The sequence below is a fragment of the Typopeltis vanoorti genome, chromosome 15, assembly GCF_054136105.1.
Source record: "Typopeltis vanoorti isolate ZY-2024b chromosome 15, IOZ_Tvanoo_1.0, whole genome shotgun sequence".
Classification (NCBI taxonomy): Eukaryota; Metazoa; Arthropoda; class Arachnida; order Uropygi; family Thelyphonidae; genus Typopeltis; species Typopeltis vanoorti.
Genome location: NC_143563.1, coordinates 102,984,224 through 103,000,041, shown reverse-complemented (window position 1 = coordinate 103,000,041; position 15,818 = coordinate 102,984,224). Strand labels below are relative to the sequence as shown.

The window sequence follows — 15,818 nt, the reverse complement described above, 5'->3', positions numbered from 1 at the left end:
AGACGCAATCTAGAGCATTCGTTGGGTACGCAAATCCAATTCCCTGTGTTTCAAGTTTTTCAGTAGCTACGAAACGAAAACACTGCAGAGGACAGAGGCAACTCTAGTTGCAAAGTAGTGCACACTAGCTAATCGACCAAAGTTAATACGTCTGTTGTGGCATACACAGACTGGACAACGCCGGTTTTCTTTTCTTTTCTTTTTTTTTTTTTTTCCTTTCATCCATAACGTTGGAAGCTAGAAAAAACAACGCAGTGTTCGGTTTAGAAATACCTAAGGTTGAAGGTCATATGCGTGAAGTAATCAAAATTAACAGATGTTAAAATGGGATTTTCGTAATCATGGCATGGACGAAAAGTAATTTACCGCAATGTTGCGTCACGCTACACCTTTAAAATACCTCGCAAATGTATTTTTCTGCTCATCGTTAATATTCATTTAATGCTATTCATGTTTATAATCTTGGATAACTTTATGAAATATTAATTCGGTAACTGTCAATTTATAACTAGTAATACAATACAAAAACGAACAGGCTTTAAATTAAGTTCTTTAGAACTTCTTATTAATTAGGACAGTTTTTTTTTCTTTTTGTTATCGCTCGCCAATTGTAAACTATTGTTGATAGAGAAATCGCATTAGCACGCTGATTTCATCTAGTACAGTTCAAAAACTCAGTATTAAAATTAATTAAAGTTTTGTATTGAATTTGTATGTGAATACCAATAACTAAAGGTGGTAAATCTATCGTGCCTTAGTACAGATAAGAATGATAGTGATGTTTCACCCAGGACCAACACGCTGATGTGGGAAGTAAGATTCACTAAACCATCACAAACAACCAGTAGTGGTATTCGAACCGAAGGCCTATTGGTGGAGAGCAGAGACTCGAGCAACCAGGTCAATTAGTGGTTTGTAGATAAAATAAAAAATGAATTCAAAAGAAAAACGCCAAGGAAGTTTAAGGAGCAACTCCCTTTACGAATAAAATTTCCTTCTTTTTTCAAACTATTACTGAAAGAAACAAATTGCAGACATAGATTGGCAGTGTGGTTATGCCATCCGCTGTCTAATCCGTATACTCTAGGTCCAAATCCCACTGTGGACATCAGTGCTTCGTGAATATCTTTAAGTGGTGAATGAATTCATCACCCAATGCGAGATCCTACTGGTGACCTGAAGGGAGTTAATAAAGTTCCTTATTTGATTCCTGGAGTAGGATTTCCATATTATCTAACCCACTGCCACCCCCGTATGGTACGGATCCTAGCGTACACGGGTTTGCAAATTTTCCAGAGCGGGATTCACACAAAACAATATTTTAAAGCACTTGCATTTAAAAGTAAAGTTGCATATATATTTGGTCGGCCTGCTTAGCCAAGTGATTAGAGTATCCACTTTCCAACTATCAGTCAGCCGGCCCGAATTCTGCGTTTGTGTTTGTTTTCAGGTGGGGATGAATTTCATCACCCGGTGTGAGACCACCGACCCGCTTATTGGAGTCCTGAAATGGTCGAAAACGTTCTATGTTTGGTCTGTAGAGCAGGGCTTCCGGACTATGTAAAAATTAAATTAAAAAATACAAAACTAATAAACAAAAATTGATCAAAATAAAAAAAAAAGCATTAGCCCACCCACCCACCCACTCACGGTACAAAATGTACTATAGGTTTACAAATAACTTTTCGTGGGTGGGAGCAACTTAAAAATATAATATGTAGGACACATAATTTGAAAGTATCTTCGAGTAGACCGTTGATGGACTAAATAAAAAGGATGTTTTATGTCCAAATGCTAACGTAAATCATAAAAAAATTAATTTGTAAGGTAAACAGCATTTGATTCTAGAAAAGCAGCTTGAAGCAATTATGAAGTTATTCGGCAATAACATTATACAGGGTGTCCCAAAATTCACGCAAGATTTAAATTTAGCGCCATTTGTGCGGTAAAGTGTTGCCAATGAGAAAAAAAGACAGCATGACAGCTGACAGTTCAGGGTTATTAAAAATGACCACACACAGCGAAGAGAGTTCGTTGAATGGATTATGGAACAACAACAAGTGGATGCTTATTTTTCGAACAAAATCATCTTCGGCGATGAGGCTCATTTTCATCTTGATGGCTTCGTTAATCGACAAAATTGTCCCATTTGAGGTTCAGAAAATCCACGAGTGATTGTTGAGAAACAAATGCATCCACAATGTGTCACTGTTTGGTGCGGATTTTGGGCTGGAGGCATCATCGGTCCATTCTTCTTCGAAAATGCGGCTGGTAAGGTAATAACAGTTAATGGTGCTCGCTATCGCGACATGATAATCCAGTTTTTGTACCTAAATTGCAAGATATGGATGTGGACGACATGTGGTTTCAACAAGACGGTGCCACATGCCATACAGCCCGAGAAACAATTCAATTACTGGATGAGTCATTTCCTAGTCGTGTAATTTCCCGTTTTAGTGATCAGAATTGGCCGCCCAGATCATGTGACTTAACGCCTTTGGACTTTTTTCTTTGGGGTTTTTTGAAGTCTAAGGTTTATGCCAACAAGCCCACGACCACCCACGCCTTGAAGGAGGAAATTGAGCACTGTATCAACGAAATTCAGCCACATTTATGCAAAACGGTCGTGGAAAATTTCGACAAAAGAGTGCGTATGTGCCAGCAGAGCCGTGGAGGCCATTTACCCGATATGCTATTCCATGCATAACCCTATACTACAGTATAGGGTTATGCATGGAATAGCATCCACAATGTGTCACTGTCGTATACTTTATGAATCAATAAGAAATTACAATTTTTAATTAAAAACCTGTGTTTTCTATCAAAATTACTTCTTGCGTGAATTTTGGGACACCCTGTATTTGAACATTATCCATTACCAATATAAATATCTTTTTTCACTTATAAATTACAATAACATACCCCCAAACTCTCCAAATGTCTTGCTGGACCAATACCTGACAACATCAAGAGCTGAGGAGAATTTATAGCTCCTGCAGATATTATTACCTCCTTTGTCGCATAAACTACATGTCTCATCTTGAAACTTTCAAACTGTACAGCGCGTGCATGCTTATAATCATCGAATAGAATCTGCAAAATGTACACAGATAAAACCTAAGAATTTGGAATACTGTACGAGGTAATAAAATTCATTATAAAATCAAATGAGAATAAACATTTAAAATATTCTTGAGTACTAAGAGTCCCATCTTCTTTCAAAGACGTAGTTTTAAGTCATTTTTATCAGAGCATTGCTTATATGGATATTGTCTACACCACACCATCATTACAAAGAACAACGTACGCGCGCCTTTGAAAATACGGTCCAATTCATGAGCAGCTTTAAAAATATACACTATGAAATTAGTTTAGTTTTTAAATAGGTGGTATTTATCCCACAGTGGATGTGTTATATGAATGTTGTCTTTGGACGGGAGATGAATTTCATTACAAAAGTGAGAGCATCCCCCCTGCTTACTATAAGCCTAAAATGACACGAAGTAATGTTTGTTCTCTAGAGCAGTGTTTCCGGATTTTTTAACCTGCAGCTAGCCCATCCACTGATGGTTACATAACTGGGCTAACACTCCCTTTCGTGGAAAGGAATTGCTTAAATTGTAATTTGACATTTGTAATTTGCATTATGATATTATCATATCAGATTCACTTTTGTAATGCACACGTACAAGTTCATAACATACAGATGCAAATTCACAATTCACAACACACGTACAGTTCAATTTCATAATGTTTTGCAATACACATATACAAATTAAAGAGGAAATTCTTACAACTCAGTTACATTTTAAGGAGTCATTAACAACGATACTCGAAATCATAAAATGGCATGGGAAATTAAATCAAATAAGAGATTGTATTCGTCACTGAAGAGAACAAATGAGTTCTAGACAATGTCGTTGGGAACATTTAGTCTTAAGTAGTGCAATTCGAACTTAACTCCAGAAGCGTGTGCGTGTGTAACTCCGTATGTCATTCATCATTTTCAAAACTTTAATTTCAAACAGCAGATTTTTCCTACTCGGCGTGTAAAATGACATAAAAATTATGTCATTTTACACGCCGGTTTAATGCGGTTTAATTTTATGAAATGTCAGAAAGTTTGCAATGGATAAACTGTCCTAAGAAAGCTATATGCAGTGAAATATTTCCCAGTAACACAAACGTCATTATCGACCTGCAATATCGATCAAAATGGATGATATAATTGCAAATTAATGTGTTAAAGCCATTACCCTGCTTATCATTACAAACGGCATTATTTTTAATTATTGATTATATGAAGAGCCAAAAGGCTTCAGTGTTGCACTACCAGGTGGACTATGAGTTACCCTGGTGTTGCACTGTCCAGGTATTTGCTTACGCTTGGACTCGCCGAACTTTATATAGTTTCTATATTCGGCACATGAAACTCTTTGAGTTTCTTATTCGGCAATGAAATAATATGGGATGTAATATCCCTTAACTTAAATAAAAGGCATTATTTTTGTTTTTGCATAATACTTTACTCAGCGAAGGTATACACTTGTGGCTCTTATCTAAATCCTTCGAGTGAGTGATATCTATGTCAGAGTTCACTTGGTGAATTTCACGGCGTCAATTAAATAATTTATCATTGTGTCATCACTCTCATTAACTCAACATTTTATTAAATAATTGCAACTTTCTTGCCTTGTGTTTCATGAGTTTGCTTTCTGTTTACGCAGAATCAACCGGATGTACATATCTGTGTATCTTATTTTTGTACACAGATCTCTCAAACCTTTAATCAGATGATATTTTATAAATGAGATTTAGAGCTTATTCAAAGTATTGAATGATCACTTGAATCTTTATCCCAATCGCTTATTACGAACAGATTGTACTCATAGCTGTATGAGATTTTCTTCATTGATATTGTGTACTTCTTAAAATGATTTTTTGTGTTACAACAGATCAGTGGTAGGGTATTTATAATCAAAATATTTCGCATTTTTTAAAATTAGGAATGTTTACCTTTCTTATTTGTTTTAATGTTAAGAAACGCGCGAATCTCCATAAATAAGAAAGCATCAAAAGAACAATAACAGGTTAATTAGACTTTCTTTACAACTAAAAATGTGAAATCCTATTTTTTTAAGAAGAGTTTTACTTAGGTTACATTGTGTACATAACAATGTAACCTGAGTAAAACTTGTTAAAATTAATTGCTAAATTAATCACCTGCTGCTAAAAATTCATCGTGTAAATTTGTGAAAAACGACAGTTTTTACATCTCATTAACATATTCTCTGAAAAAATATTCCTCGCCGCACTGAACTAATTTATTTAATCGTAAGGTTTAAGGACATCTAGCTGAAGGGATATGTCGAAAGTCGTGCTGCAGCTCCTTAGAATGAATATTTTAAAGAGAAAATATTATTGATACCTTCCTTCTGTGAAACTCTTTCATGTTTGAACTGCGCCAATGTTCGTCGCACTAGTGCAGCAGTTATGTTAGGACTGTGCAATATTTTATTGCACAGTCCTATTGAAATAAGCATTTTTATGGTAATCCCGCACGCAAGAATGTTTTCAGTCTGTAATACATAAGTATCATAAGTGGGCAGAAAATTACGCATGAATGTACTTGTGGACATCGAATTCAAACCTATAGATTTAAGAAATACTTACGGTTGTTTAGTCGGCGAGTTTAGTGGTGATGTATCTAGCTACATCTGTTTTAACGCATATAGGGGAATGTATAGAATTTGATGCTAATTCTTATGAATGTGACCGCTGAACTATTTAGAGAAAATGCAAGCAATGGCAACTTCATTTTTGTGAAAGAAAATGGTGAATTGGTGAGAGATATATCATTATAACCTAATTGCTCTCTTCAGCGCAAAATAGTCAAGGATATTTAGCTCCCCCCCACCTCTTAGATGAAAGAACAGGATTCCACAGTTAGACGAATGCGATTTCTATTGGAATTAACAAATGCATAGAATACTGAGAAGGTGGTTATACTTAGAGCATGTTTATTCCAAGAAAACTTGGAAGTTATTTCACCCTTTTTAAAAAAGAAATAAGCAAATGTTTAATTTAAAAGCACTCAAGTTAACAGCAATGAAGACTGGTTTAGGGCTAAGAATTTATGGGTTCGTATTTTGTTAGTTAACGGAACTCAAGATTTGTGAAATGAAGACTAATGTACTACATCAGTAAAACTGTGGATGGATGTGGAGAAGATCGTTGATATACTTAAGAAGGAGTAAGTGAAAGAGCTTATTCTAGTGGCACAGTCTCATTTGGTGATAAATATCCGCGACTTCTCCATCCAATAGGCACGGATGATTGTGAGTGTTTAAGTGGAATTGACTATTTCGTTGCTATTTATCATCCCGCACAGTGTTTCGATATACCGAAATATTCTGCAATTCTGCGTTGCCTGTAGTGGAACAATGTGACGAATTACTTTGTAGAAAGGGACGGCCAAGGGGTAGACTGTTCTGCACAAAGTCCCAATCGATTTCCTAATGAACAGTAGATTGAACGGAGAAGCTGAAGAGATTGGAACACTCCGATTATTGTTGTTGATTTGCTTCACCTACGATTAACATTGATATACAGTGATTTCAACTTGACCCCACGTTCTCTTTCCAAGAGTCAGCAAGCCTTTAGAAAGCAAACGTCGGGTGAGGTTCAAACTAAGACATCCAACTTTACTAAGGAATCTGGTTGCCATTTTTGGTGGACAAATGAGCGAAAATATTCCCAGGCGTCTGGTAGCATTTAGTGAGAAACTAGCCTACAGTAAGGCACCAATCGCCTTACGGTAGAGTAGTGGGCTAACAATGTGTGCATTGCCGTTTTTTTGTTTTTTTTTTGGAAAGTGTGGTCAAGTGAAAAATTCAACACGCATTATAAGATGCAAAGAATTTTTATAATAAGGATATTAACTAACAAAGCTAATGAAAAGTACAAATTAAAATTAATGCATAAAATTTATTTACGTATAATTATAATCTTTGTAATTATAAACTTATAATCTATTTACTGGATGAACTCCGCACTTGATAGTTCAATGGAAAGTGATATGCAGCTAATACAGTATGATATAATGTACTATTAAAAAGAGAATTGGGAGTAAAAATAGCATACCTTTGTAGCATAAGCGAACAACACAATATGCAAGTTATTTCGATGAGCGACAGAAGCAAGAAAAGCCTTGGAAGTACTGCACCTTGCCCCATTCCGTGTCGTTAGATGAGGTATCATGAATCCTGCATGTAATTAAAAGAATGAAATTACCTTTGCTTTAGGTTCGATACAGAGATAACCGGAGTGTCACCGAAATGAAGATTCATTAATATAGAAATTTATATAACGAGACACATAAAAAAACGCAAAATAATCAACACACATGAAACTCAAATTACAAAATGGTGGATTCATATTAGTTATTTTTATGCTGCTCCCATCACGAAAGGTTTGTAAACCGATAGCACTTTAGTACCATCGGTTAGGTCAGGATTTTTTTTCTATTTTTTAAATTTGAATTTTCAGTCCACCTCGGACTTCCAATAAGCAGAGAGGTAGTCTTCCACTTGGCGATGAAATTCATCTACGACCTAAAGATCATCACAAATGTTTATGTCCTGGGCGAGATTCAAACCCCCAAACAACTTTTCTCAAGAATTTTTCTTCCAAACCATAGGGTCTAATAATAACTTATTTCCAAGCATAATTACTATTGACTTTGAGAATAATTTGTGCTTACCTGTTTGAATTTCGCTGTTGATGTCCCGCACTTCATAGCCTAATGTCCTTCCAGCTTGCATATAGGCGTCGGCAAGAGGAGTGGTATACACGGGCTTAGATACTGTCAGATATCCTCCTTTCGAATGATAGCCTGCAAATTCCGAAAGAATCCCATTTAGAGATTTATAAAATATATATTAAAATTATATCAATACAGTATCTTAATACTGAAAGGTTGTTTGCTCTGATTGCTTTTATCAGGTTTCATCTTTTTTCAAAAACTACGTACCATTTGCCAAATACTCAGCATCGCGATTGTCTTCAGATTTTAAGAAGTAGGGGAAAACTTCATTCCAGCTCCATCCATAGGCTCCTTGACGTGCCCAGTTGTCATAATCTCTCCTATTTCCTCGGACATATAACATGTAGTTCAACACACTGGATCCTCCGAGAACTTTTCCCCGTGGCCAGGGACTGCGCTGAAATGAAGAGATATTTTATTAGAATTTTTCCCCTTATCTAGTAATTCCAAGATCCGCGCCTATTTAATACTTCATTAATGATATCGCCGTATATCATAAATTGGAAGAACGACGGTACGTTACGCCTTTCGATTGGAAAAGGCCTAAGTTCGATTCTCGTCGTGAAGGGAGAATCTTTATATGTTTTGTTTTTTTTTCAGTTTAAGGTGAGTTTGCCGATCTCATACAGAGGTAGCAGGATTTTTTCTCCCGGAAACTCGGGTTTTTCATCCCTCAGACAGATAAATTGGTCTTTCAGAACATAAGCAATTTACAGACAAAAAATATAAGTGGTGAGAAGTAGATGGTGGTTGTGTAACGGATGGAAGTGGTGGAGACGAAGTGCTGTTGATTATGTGTCCTCCCTCGATAAGTCTGGATTCCTTGGAGGTGTCACTAAATAATATAAATATACGCCTAAATTCAGATGGTCTGTTGTGCGAAGTTTTCTGCACAAAGACTAAACTTGTGATTTTTTTCCCCCAGTGTGTGTACAACATGCACAATGCAGAAAAATATTTCAAAAGTACTTATTCTGTGTAAAGTGGTCTGGATGATTCCTAACATTGCAGATGTAAACGCTATTCAACATTAACTACCCAGAGGATGCTTCACAAGTGAGGATGGGGCAGAGAATTACAAATGCATTCGACATCAATGTGTCTTATGTATTTCAGAACCAATTTTAGTGTGAATTGAATAAAGTTATCGAAATGTTTCAACAGGATGTATATTTGAGTTATATGAGGTTGAGTTATTTTTTGTTGCAGCTTTAGCAGCAATGTACAAACTAAGCTTGATAGTTTATCTTCATGATGAGATTTTTATCATTTATGAAAAAACACAGAAAACAATGTGCTGCTGTTTCAGCATCTCTTGCATAGCCTTCCGTAATAATTCAACGCTGACTTCTCAAATTGGACTCTTCTACAGAAACTCAAAAGCTAAGAGAAATCAACCAATCATAAATCACTTATTTCAACAAAATATTCTCAAAAGTAAAGCATGAGTAAATTGATAAGAAATTTTCAAGAATCAGACACTACGTTAACTCACGAACTCCAAAGTGAATTTTAATAATTGCTTACATTAAACGCACTAAGAAATCAATTAATTGTGAATATGAGTTGAGATTTTAAATGTACATAACAATTGGAAATTAGGAATGCTGCCGAAATTTTCTTTACCTTATCTTTCAAGCCCAAACATGCTACCTCTTGTGGTTCTGTCTTGTATGCCCAATCCACTGCGGTCTGTTGTAAGGTAGCAGCAACAAAGGGTACTTCACTAACTGGATGCTCTGGTCCTCCAGCTTCTAAAAGAAGGACTTTTATTGATGGGTCTTCACTCAATCTGTTTGCGACGACAGCACCGGAAGATCCACCTCCCACTGAAAGATGAAATTATACATTTTTAGGCGTTTATTATTTTTCATTTTATGAACTGAAAAATTCATAAGAATTCACAGTGAAAAATATTTTCATAAATAGATTAATTATTCTAATATTCCTTAAATGTTTACGTGAAAGAATACATTCTTACAATGAGCTACACTTCAATCGGACTAATTAATAACGCAATATGATGCAGCCAAATCGTTATCAAATTACTTCGTATTACATGAGTAGTACTGAATTTAAAACAATGCATATAAATAAAATAATGCTATTCTGTATGGCTGTGTTTTCCCTCAGCACTTCGATGATTTCCTTTATTAGTAAAAGTGCATTTTCCTGGTATGCCACAAATTAGATGGCGTGCAAACGTTAGCGCAACATTCATTATTCTGCATTTCTTTTATTCTTGATGTCTGCTTCCCTATTTGCTCGACTCGACAAATGCCACCAGTGCTCAATAGGAACAAGATCTAAGCAATCAGATTTGCCATGGGAGCATGCGGATGTTTCGTCTCTCTACACATATTCTTTTCCCTAAGAAGAATGAAAGAGGAAGTGTCACTGGATGTGGGAAAACAAATCAAGCTTTTAGCTTGGTTTGTCCCCCCCCCCCACACTAGAGATAAGGGAATGGCGTATTCCCTTAATCTCATTATCTAATATCTACTTGCTTTTTATCAATTTTGCATCGCCGAACTGAAGCCTTTTGGCTCTTTACTTTAGTAAATACTTACACGCACCAACCGAGAGTTCGCTTACGAAAAATACAGCTCTCCGACGTATCAAGTCCCTTTTTTTATTGAAAGAGAGTTTTTGCTCTCTTAAGGTTTTTACCTGGTCTCCGAAGAGAACCAAACAGTTCGAAACAGCTGTCAGGCCAGTGAAACCAAATTAAAAAGCGAGTATATGGACGTCTTGGCGTTCATGCTTTCTAAGGTGGTCCGCGCTAGGGCGACTAGTAAATGCCGGTGGTCGTATTCCCATAAGTTCTCTGGTCAACTTATTTTTACGAAACTTTCATAGTTTCTACAAACATTCGGCTTTTAAATAATGCTGGATCTAATATCCACTTGATTTTTATAAATACTGAACCCGATTTTCGTTCTCTTTCACATTTGCTGCCTGTGCAGTCTGAAAGACTTCTCCACACATTTCCACACAATATTGTTCAAAAAATATAAAGATTAGATCCCTTCTTTTTTTCTTGATCATACTTCACAAACCGCATTGTGCTATATTTTATAACCTAGTGTGTAAAGTGAAATACAAACAAAAAAATCCATCGGTTATAATTCATTGCCAATAACCCACAACGTCGTGTTGCCATCCGCTACGTTTGTAAAATTTACCTGATTTTGTTTGGTCGTTTGTGATCAAAAGGAAGATGGTAAATCTGGTTTTGATTCTTTCTGACTTTGAGTGAAGGGTGTGCAGATCTCTGTGAGAAATGGTGTAAAAGGACATATATTCGTTTGATTATGGAAATTCTAAAATTAAGATGGGAGTATCGACTAGCCACTTTATTTTGAACATGTCATATTCTGCAAACTTAAAAATATACACCCAAGTTCTAAACTTCACTGGCAGAATTATTTAAAATCCTCCTACATATTAAAAGTCGGTGATATTTTAAGTTTGAAATTATACTGCTTGTAATGTTTTAATCATTTATTCCACATAATACAGTGCGACAAATCATCAAGCACTATGTAATAGTTTTGGTAATTAGAATAAGTTTACAGAAACTGGTAGACTTCACAACTACCTCAGGCTATATTGCTATATGGATAATATCGCTGTTGGTAATATTGCAGGCTATATTACTAGCTGCACTTTATTTACAATTCTTGTATTTTTCTTCCTTCGTTTTTATTAACTTCCGTGTATAATTTACGAAAATTCTGTCAACAAATTAACAGTCACCATCATACATTTAAGTAGTGATAGTATACAATCATAATCACTAAATCAAATGCATATTATAATTAATCTTTACTTTGAAAAAGGTGATATTTTCCCTAAAGTTCTCTTTGTGGCAGATTTGAAGCGAAATCTGACATACGTTGACCATTCTGTTTTATGTCTAAAATTATTCAGTTAACAATGGTAAAATATGACAGGTCTTTAGTAAACATTTTGATCTTTGGAGATATTTCCCTACTGCACAAAGAAAGACTTCTGAATATTGGGGAATGCCATCGTGGTGAGACGGTACTTTATTTCGATAGCACAACCGCGCATTGACTGATAAACATCCGTTGGTGCCATTGCTTTCGCAACAAGACAATCTATGGACCAACTTGATACTAACTTTCACAATGGTCTTACTGCACTGCATTTTAGACATACGAAGCGAATAGCAGAAAGAGAAGACAAAACTTTCAGCAAAAATGAATTGCCCTTCCCACCAGCTAAACCTTTGAGAATAGGTATAAAATGTTGCAGGTAAAATGCAGGAACAAGAGTAGTTTCTATATGCTTCCACTTTATTCCAATCAACAGGAATCAAACGAAAGCGACACTATTTAAAAGTATTACACCCGCAGTTCACAAAATCTTAGATTTCAAGACTCCTGGACAAAACACCCTCAAGTGAATATAGTACTGTATAAAGATTATGTTAAAGGACAATCTAAAATTATCGTATTCGAAATTCTAGAAATAAGAACGCACTCCGAAACAATGAAATACTCATTTTGTATAAACAATACTTAGCATGTGTGCAGAAGCAAATAAATGTTACCTATAATGTAGTCGTATTCCTTCTCCCAGGTATCTCTGACCGCCGGTAAAATGATCGTTGTTGTCCTAAGGTAAAACAGAGCGAGAAGTGGAGCTAATGCAGGTAACAACGTAGTGATATCCAACATGTTCGATTTTTCCTCCAAGAGTTCCAAGGGTGGCTATATCCCTATATTACATCTAATCATAAAACTGAAGTGCATACAGTACAATACAATTGTAACTAACCTGTGTGGGTTCCTCACTTAAATATTCGCGCTCTCCTGCTTCACGTCACGAATCCTACATTTTACTTTCGTAATGACGTCAGAAATTGGTTGCCTCTGAAGAGGAAGTGCTTAAATTCTGACCGAACGATGCCAGTAGAACTTGCATTTCCTTATATGATTTTCCTTCAAAGTTTCTTCTCTGCGATAGTTGACCCGAATGACAATATTAATTTCGGTTTAGTCAATTAAAAATGAAATGTGCAGATACAAGTTGTCCTTATTTGACTTACTTTAAGTTGAGGCATCGAAGTCGTATAATCAGTGTTTTTCTTTGGGACGAGACACGATGATACACAGTACTAGCACTTTATTAACAGTAGTGGATGACATACTTGGACGGGGTAGGACGTTTCGGAATGCGTAATATTCAGTTTTTTCTGCACATTTATCTATTATTCAAATAAGCTTAGTTATTTAATAAAATGTTTCTCTAAGTCATCTAATAGACAGAGGAAAATGCATTTTTCTCGAGGTCTGTTATTAAGATATTTGTTATATAGAATTCTGTATATCTGTTTATATATTAACACCTTCACGCCAGGTTATGTCTCATGCGAGTAATGCCTTATGCGAGGTTCGTTCTGGAGTAAATTCAGGGTTCTCGTCATTCCCAAGATGTTTGATGGGATGGACTCTGAGCAGGCTAGTCCAATATTTCAACGTTGCTTTGTGGAAAACAGTCTCAGACACGCAGTGCAGTATGACATGGAGCACTGTCATGCTGAAACATGCAAGGGTCACTGCAAATACTTCCACAGCGTCGAATCGTGAAATTATGTCCAGGTAGCCATCAAACATCATGGTTTTAGGAACGAACACCAATGGACCAAGATACCCCCCCCCCAACCAACTGAAACATTCCCATACCATTACTGAGCCTCCAACGAAACTTGACCGTGGGAATAATGCAGTCCTGCCGGAACAGTTTCAAGTGTAATCTCCAGATTCAAACACAACCATAAGAGTGAAACATTTGGAAGCATGATTCCTCACTCCACAGAACCCTTTCAGCACGGTGTAAAAGACCCCAGTCCACACGTTGTTTGGAGTTGAGAGGGTGGGGATGTGTGCCATTTTTTGCAGCAGCTCTGCTGTGGCATGCAACTAAGGCATGCAACTCTCTCCTCTCTGTGCATGTGCGTCTATCGGATAAATTCCCGTGCCTTGCTTGAGGGCAACGTTGCTCTTGTAACGATTTGTCGTTACCCATCGACAGTTCTGAGAAGTTCGCCTCCGATATGACGTGCGGGATGCTCGAACATGCCGAGACAGAGCTCGTCGATCTCGGTCAGTGAGCGGCGGTTGCCTTCCAGGGTGTTTTCCTGCTGCGGTAGCACCATTAAGTGTCCCTTACGAATGACATACAAAACGGTGGATTTCGGTATAGTTAGTCGGGTAGCAATGGACGGAAAGACCACTGATGTGAGACACCCAACTACCATCCCACGCGGAAGTCTGTCAGTTCAGCTGAACGTGGCATCTGGACTTCGAGAACAGTGCAGAACATGCCACCTTTTATTAACAGATTTACGCAGCTGCTCCTTGAATACTAGCACGTGGTAGGATCCGAAATTTGCATGGCACATAAGGTGTCCCAAATAAATTTTTAACATAATGGATATCTGATATGCCAAAAGAGAATATAAGATAGCACCGTGCCTTCTCTGAAGATGAAGTTGAACGGTGGATTGTGACTTTCCACCGACATCGACTATCGCAGATGTTCTCTTCATGTAAGAATACAAAAGTCGTCTTTAACCGTAGAGTAAAAAATGAAAAGAATTACTAAATGTAAAGAAATGAAATAGATTTACCCCCCTTCCATACTTAACAAATTTAAAGGAAGTGAAGTAATGAATGAAGAAAGAAACCTTTTGTGCCAAAGGGAGCTTTTGTTCCTGATGGTGTCAGTATCTAACAGCAAAGACGACTAGCCAATTTGCTGAACTGTTGATCAAGAAAATTACTTTTGTTCGAAGTATAAGTGGCTAATCTGTCAAAAGAAGACTTGGATGTGAATTATATAAAGGAATTGGAACCCTTAGAGTGGAAACGAAGATGGTCATGAAGATCTCTAAAGAATGGGCGAACAGTAAAGTTGCCTATTTTAGCGACAGTAGACCGCAACAGCTAATGATTTTAAGAAAGAAAACTTTCGGTCGAAAGGAAACAGCAGGGCATAGAGCTGTTATAAAACTGCTCAAGGAAGATTAGAAAGAGCTCCTTGTAAATCTGTGTTTAAAAATTTATCGTGAAAAATTACGAATCGGAATAATTTTCAAAGGAAATTTTTTGTCAAAAAAAATAACAGGAAATTGTTATGATGGATTGTAAAAGTGGGGTCACCAAATTATTGAAAGAAAAATTCCCCTCTCATTAATTTCGTGACATTGTGCTAATCGCCGATTACAACTATCGGTTGGTGATATTGTTTGTTGACGCTTTATATCATGTATAACGCTTGGCCAATAAATGCCAGAGAATTGAAAGTGTGAGCCAATTAGTTTCATATTAGACTAGTAAAACTTGAAAGAATTTTAAGCAGGCGATGGGTAGCATCGTGTTTCCGGTTTCTTCTGGCTGATTGGAATAACTATAAGACGTTAGTTCATAAATTTAAAGGAGCAAAGAATTATTAAAATTGAGACCAAAAATGAAAGATGCGCATATGAACTTCATAAAAAAATTACAAACAAACGGATCTTATATTACATTTAGGTTTAATGTTTGATGCTCTTCAAGAATGATCAGACCTAGTTCAGAATTGCAGGTTCGGATATAGATCTCAATATGGAAAATAAAAAATAGTTGTACAACTTTTTTATGAAAGACAAACGGTTGCGGGACAGAAGTTGTTACAAAGATGTTACAAAAGTTGTCGAAAATCTACGACTATAGGAGAATCACTTTAGGACAGATTAGATTACAGAAATTATTCTAACAGACAGAGGAAAATGCATTTTTATCGAGGTCTGTTGTTAAGATGTTTGTTATACAGATTTAACATGAAATCTGTATAACAGATTTCTGTATATCTGTATATCTGTTTATATATTAACACCTGCAGAGAGTGAAGATAAAGAATTGTCATTTAGATCTCAGTTACTGAATAAGTTAAATAAATAACTAGGTAATTGAAAAGCAGA

The 15,818-nt window shown here is 36.4% G+C and overlaps 1 protein-coding gene across 1 annotated transcript in view; it reads right to left on the bottom strand.

Moving 5' to 3' along the window:
* LOC150099041 (glucose dehydrogenase [FAD, quinone]-like) overlaps positions 1 to 12,531 on the bottom strand; it is a 43,889-nt gene extending 31,358 nt beyond the window's left edge. Inside the window, exons 1-6 of the mRNA XM_090405800.1 lie at positions 12,405 to 12,531; positions 9,452 to 9,654; positions 8,033 to 8,222; positions 7,763 to 7,894; positions 7,144 to 7,265; positions 2,923 to 3,093 (exon numbers count right to left, since the gene is read on the bottom strand). Coding sequence (XP_090261926.1) covers positions 2,923 to 3,093; positions 7,144 to 7,265; positions 7,763 to 7,894; positions 8,033 to 8,222; positions 9,452 to 9,654; positions 12,405 to 12,531 — 945 coding nt within the window. The remainder of the gene's footprint in view (positions 1 to 2,922; positions 3,094 to 7,143; positions 7,266 to 7,762; positions 7,895 to 8,032; positions 8,223 to 9,451; positions 9,655 to 12,404) is intronic.
* Between the last annotated feature and the right edge of the window lie 3,287 nt (positions 12,532 to 15,818).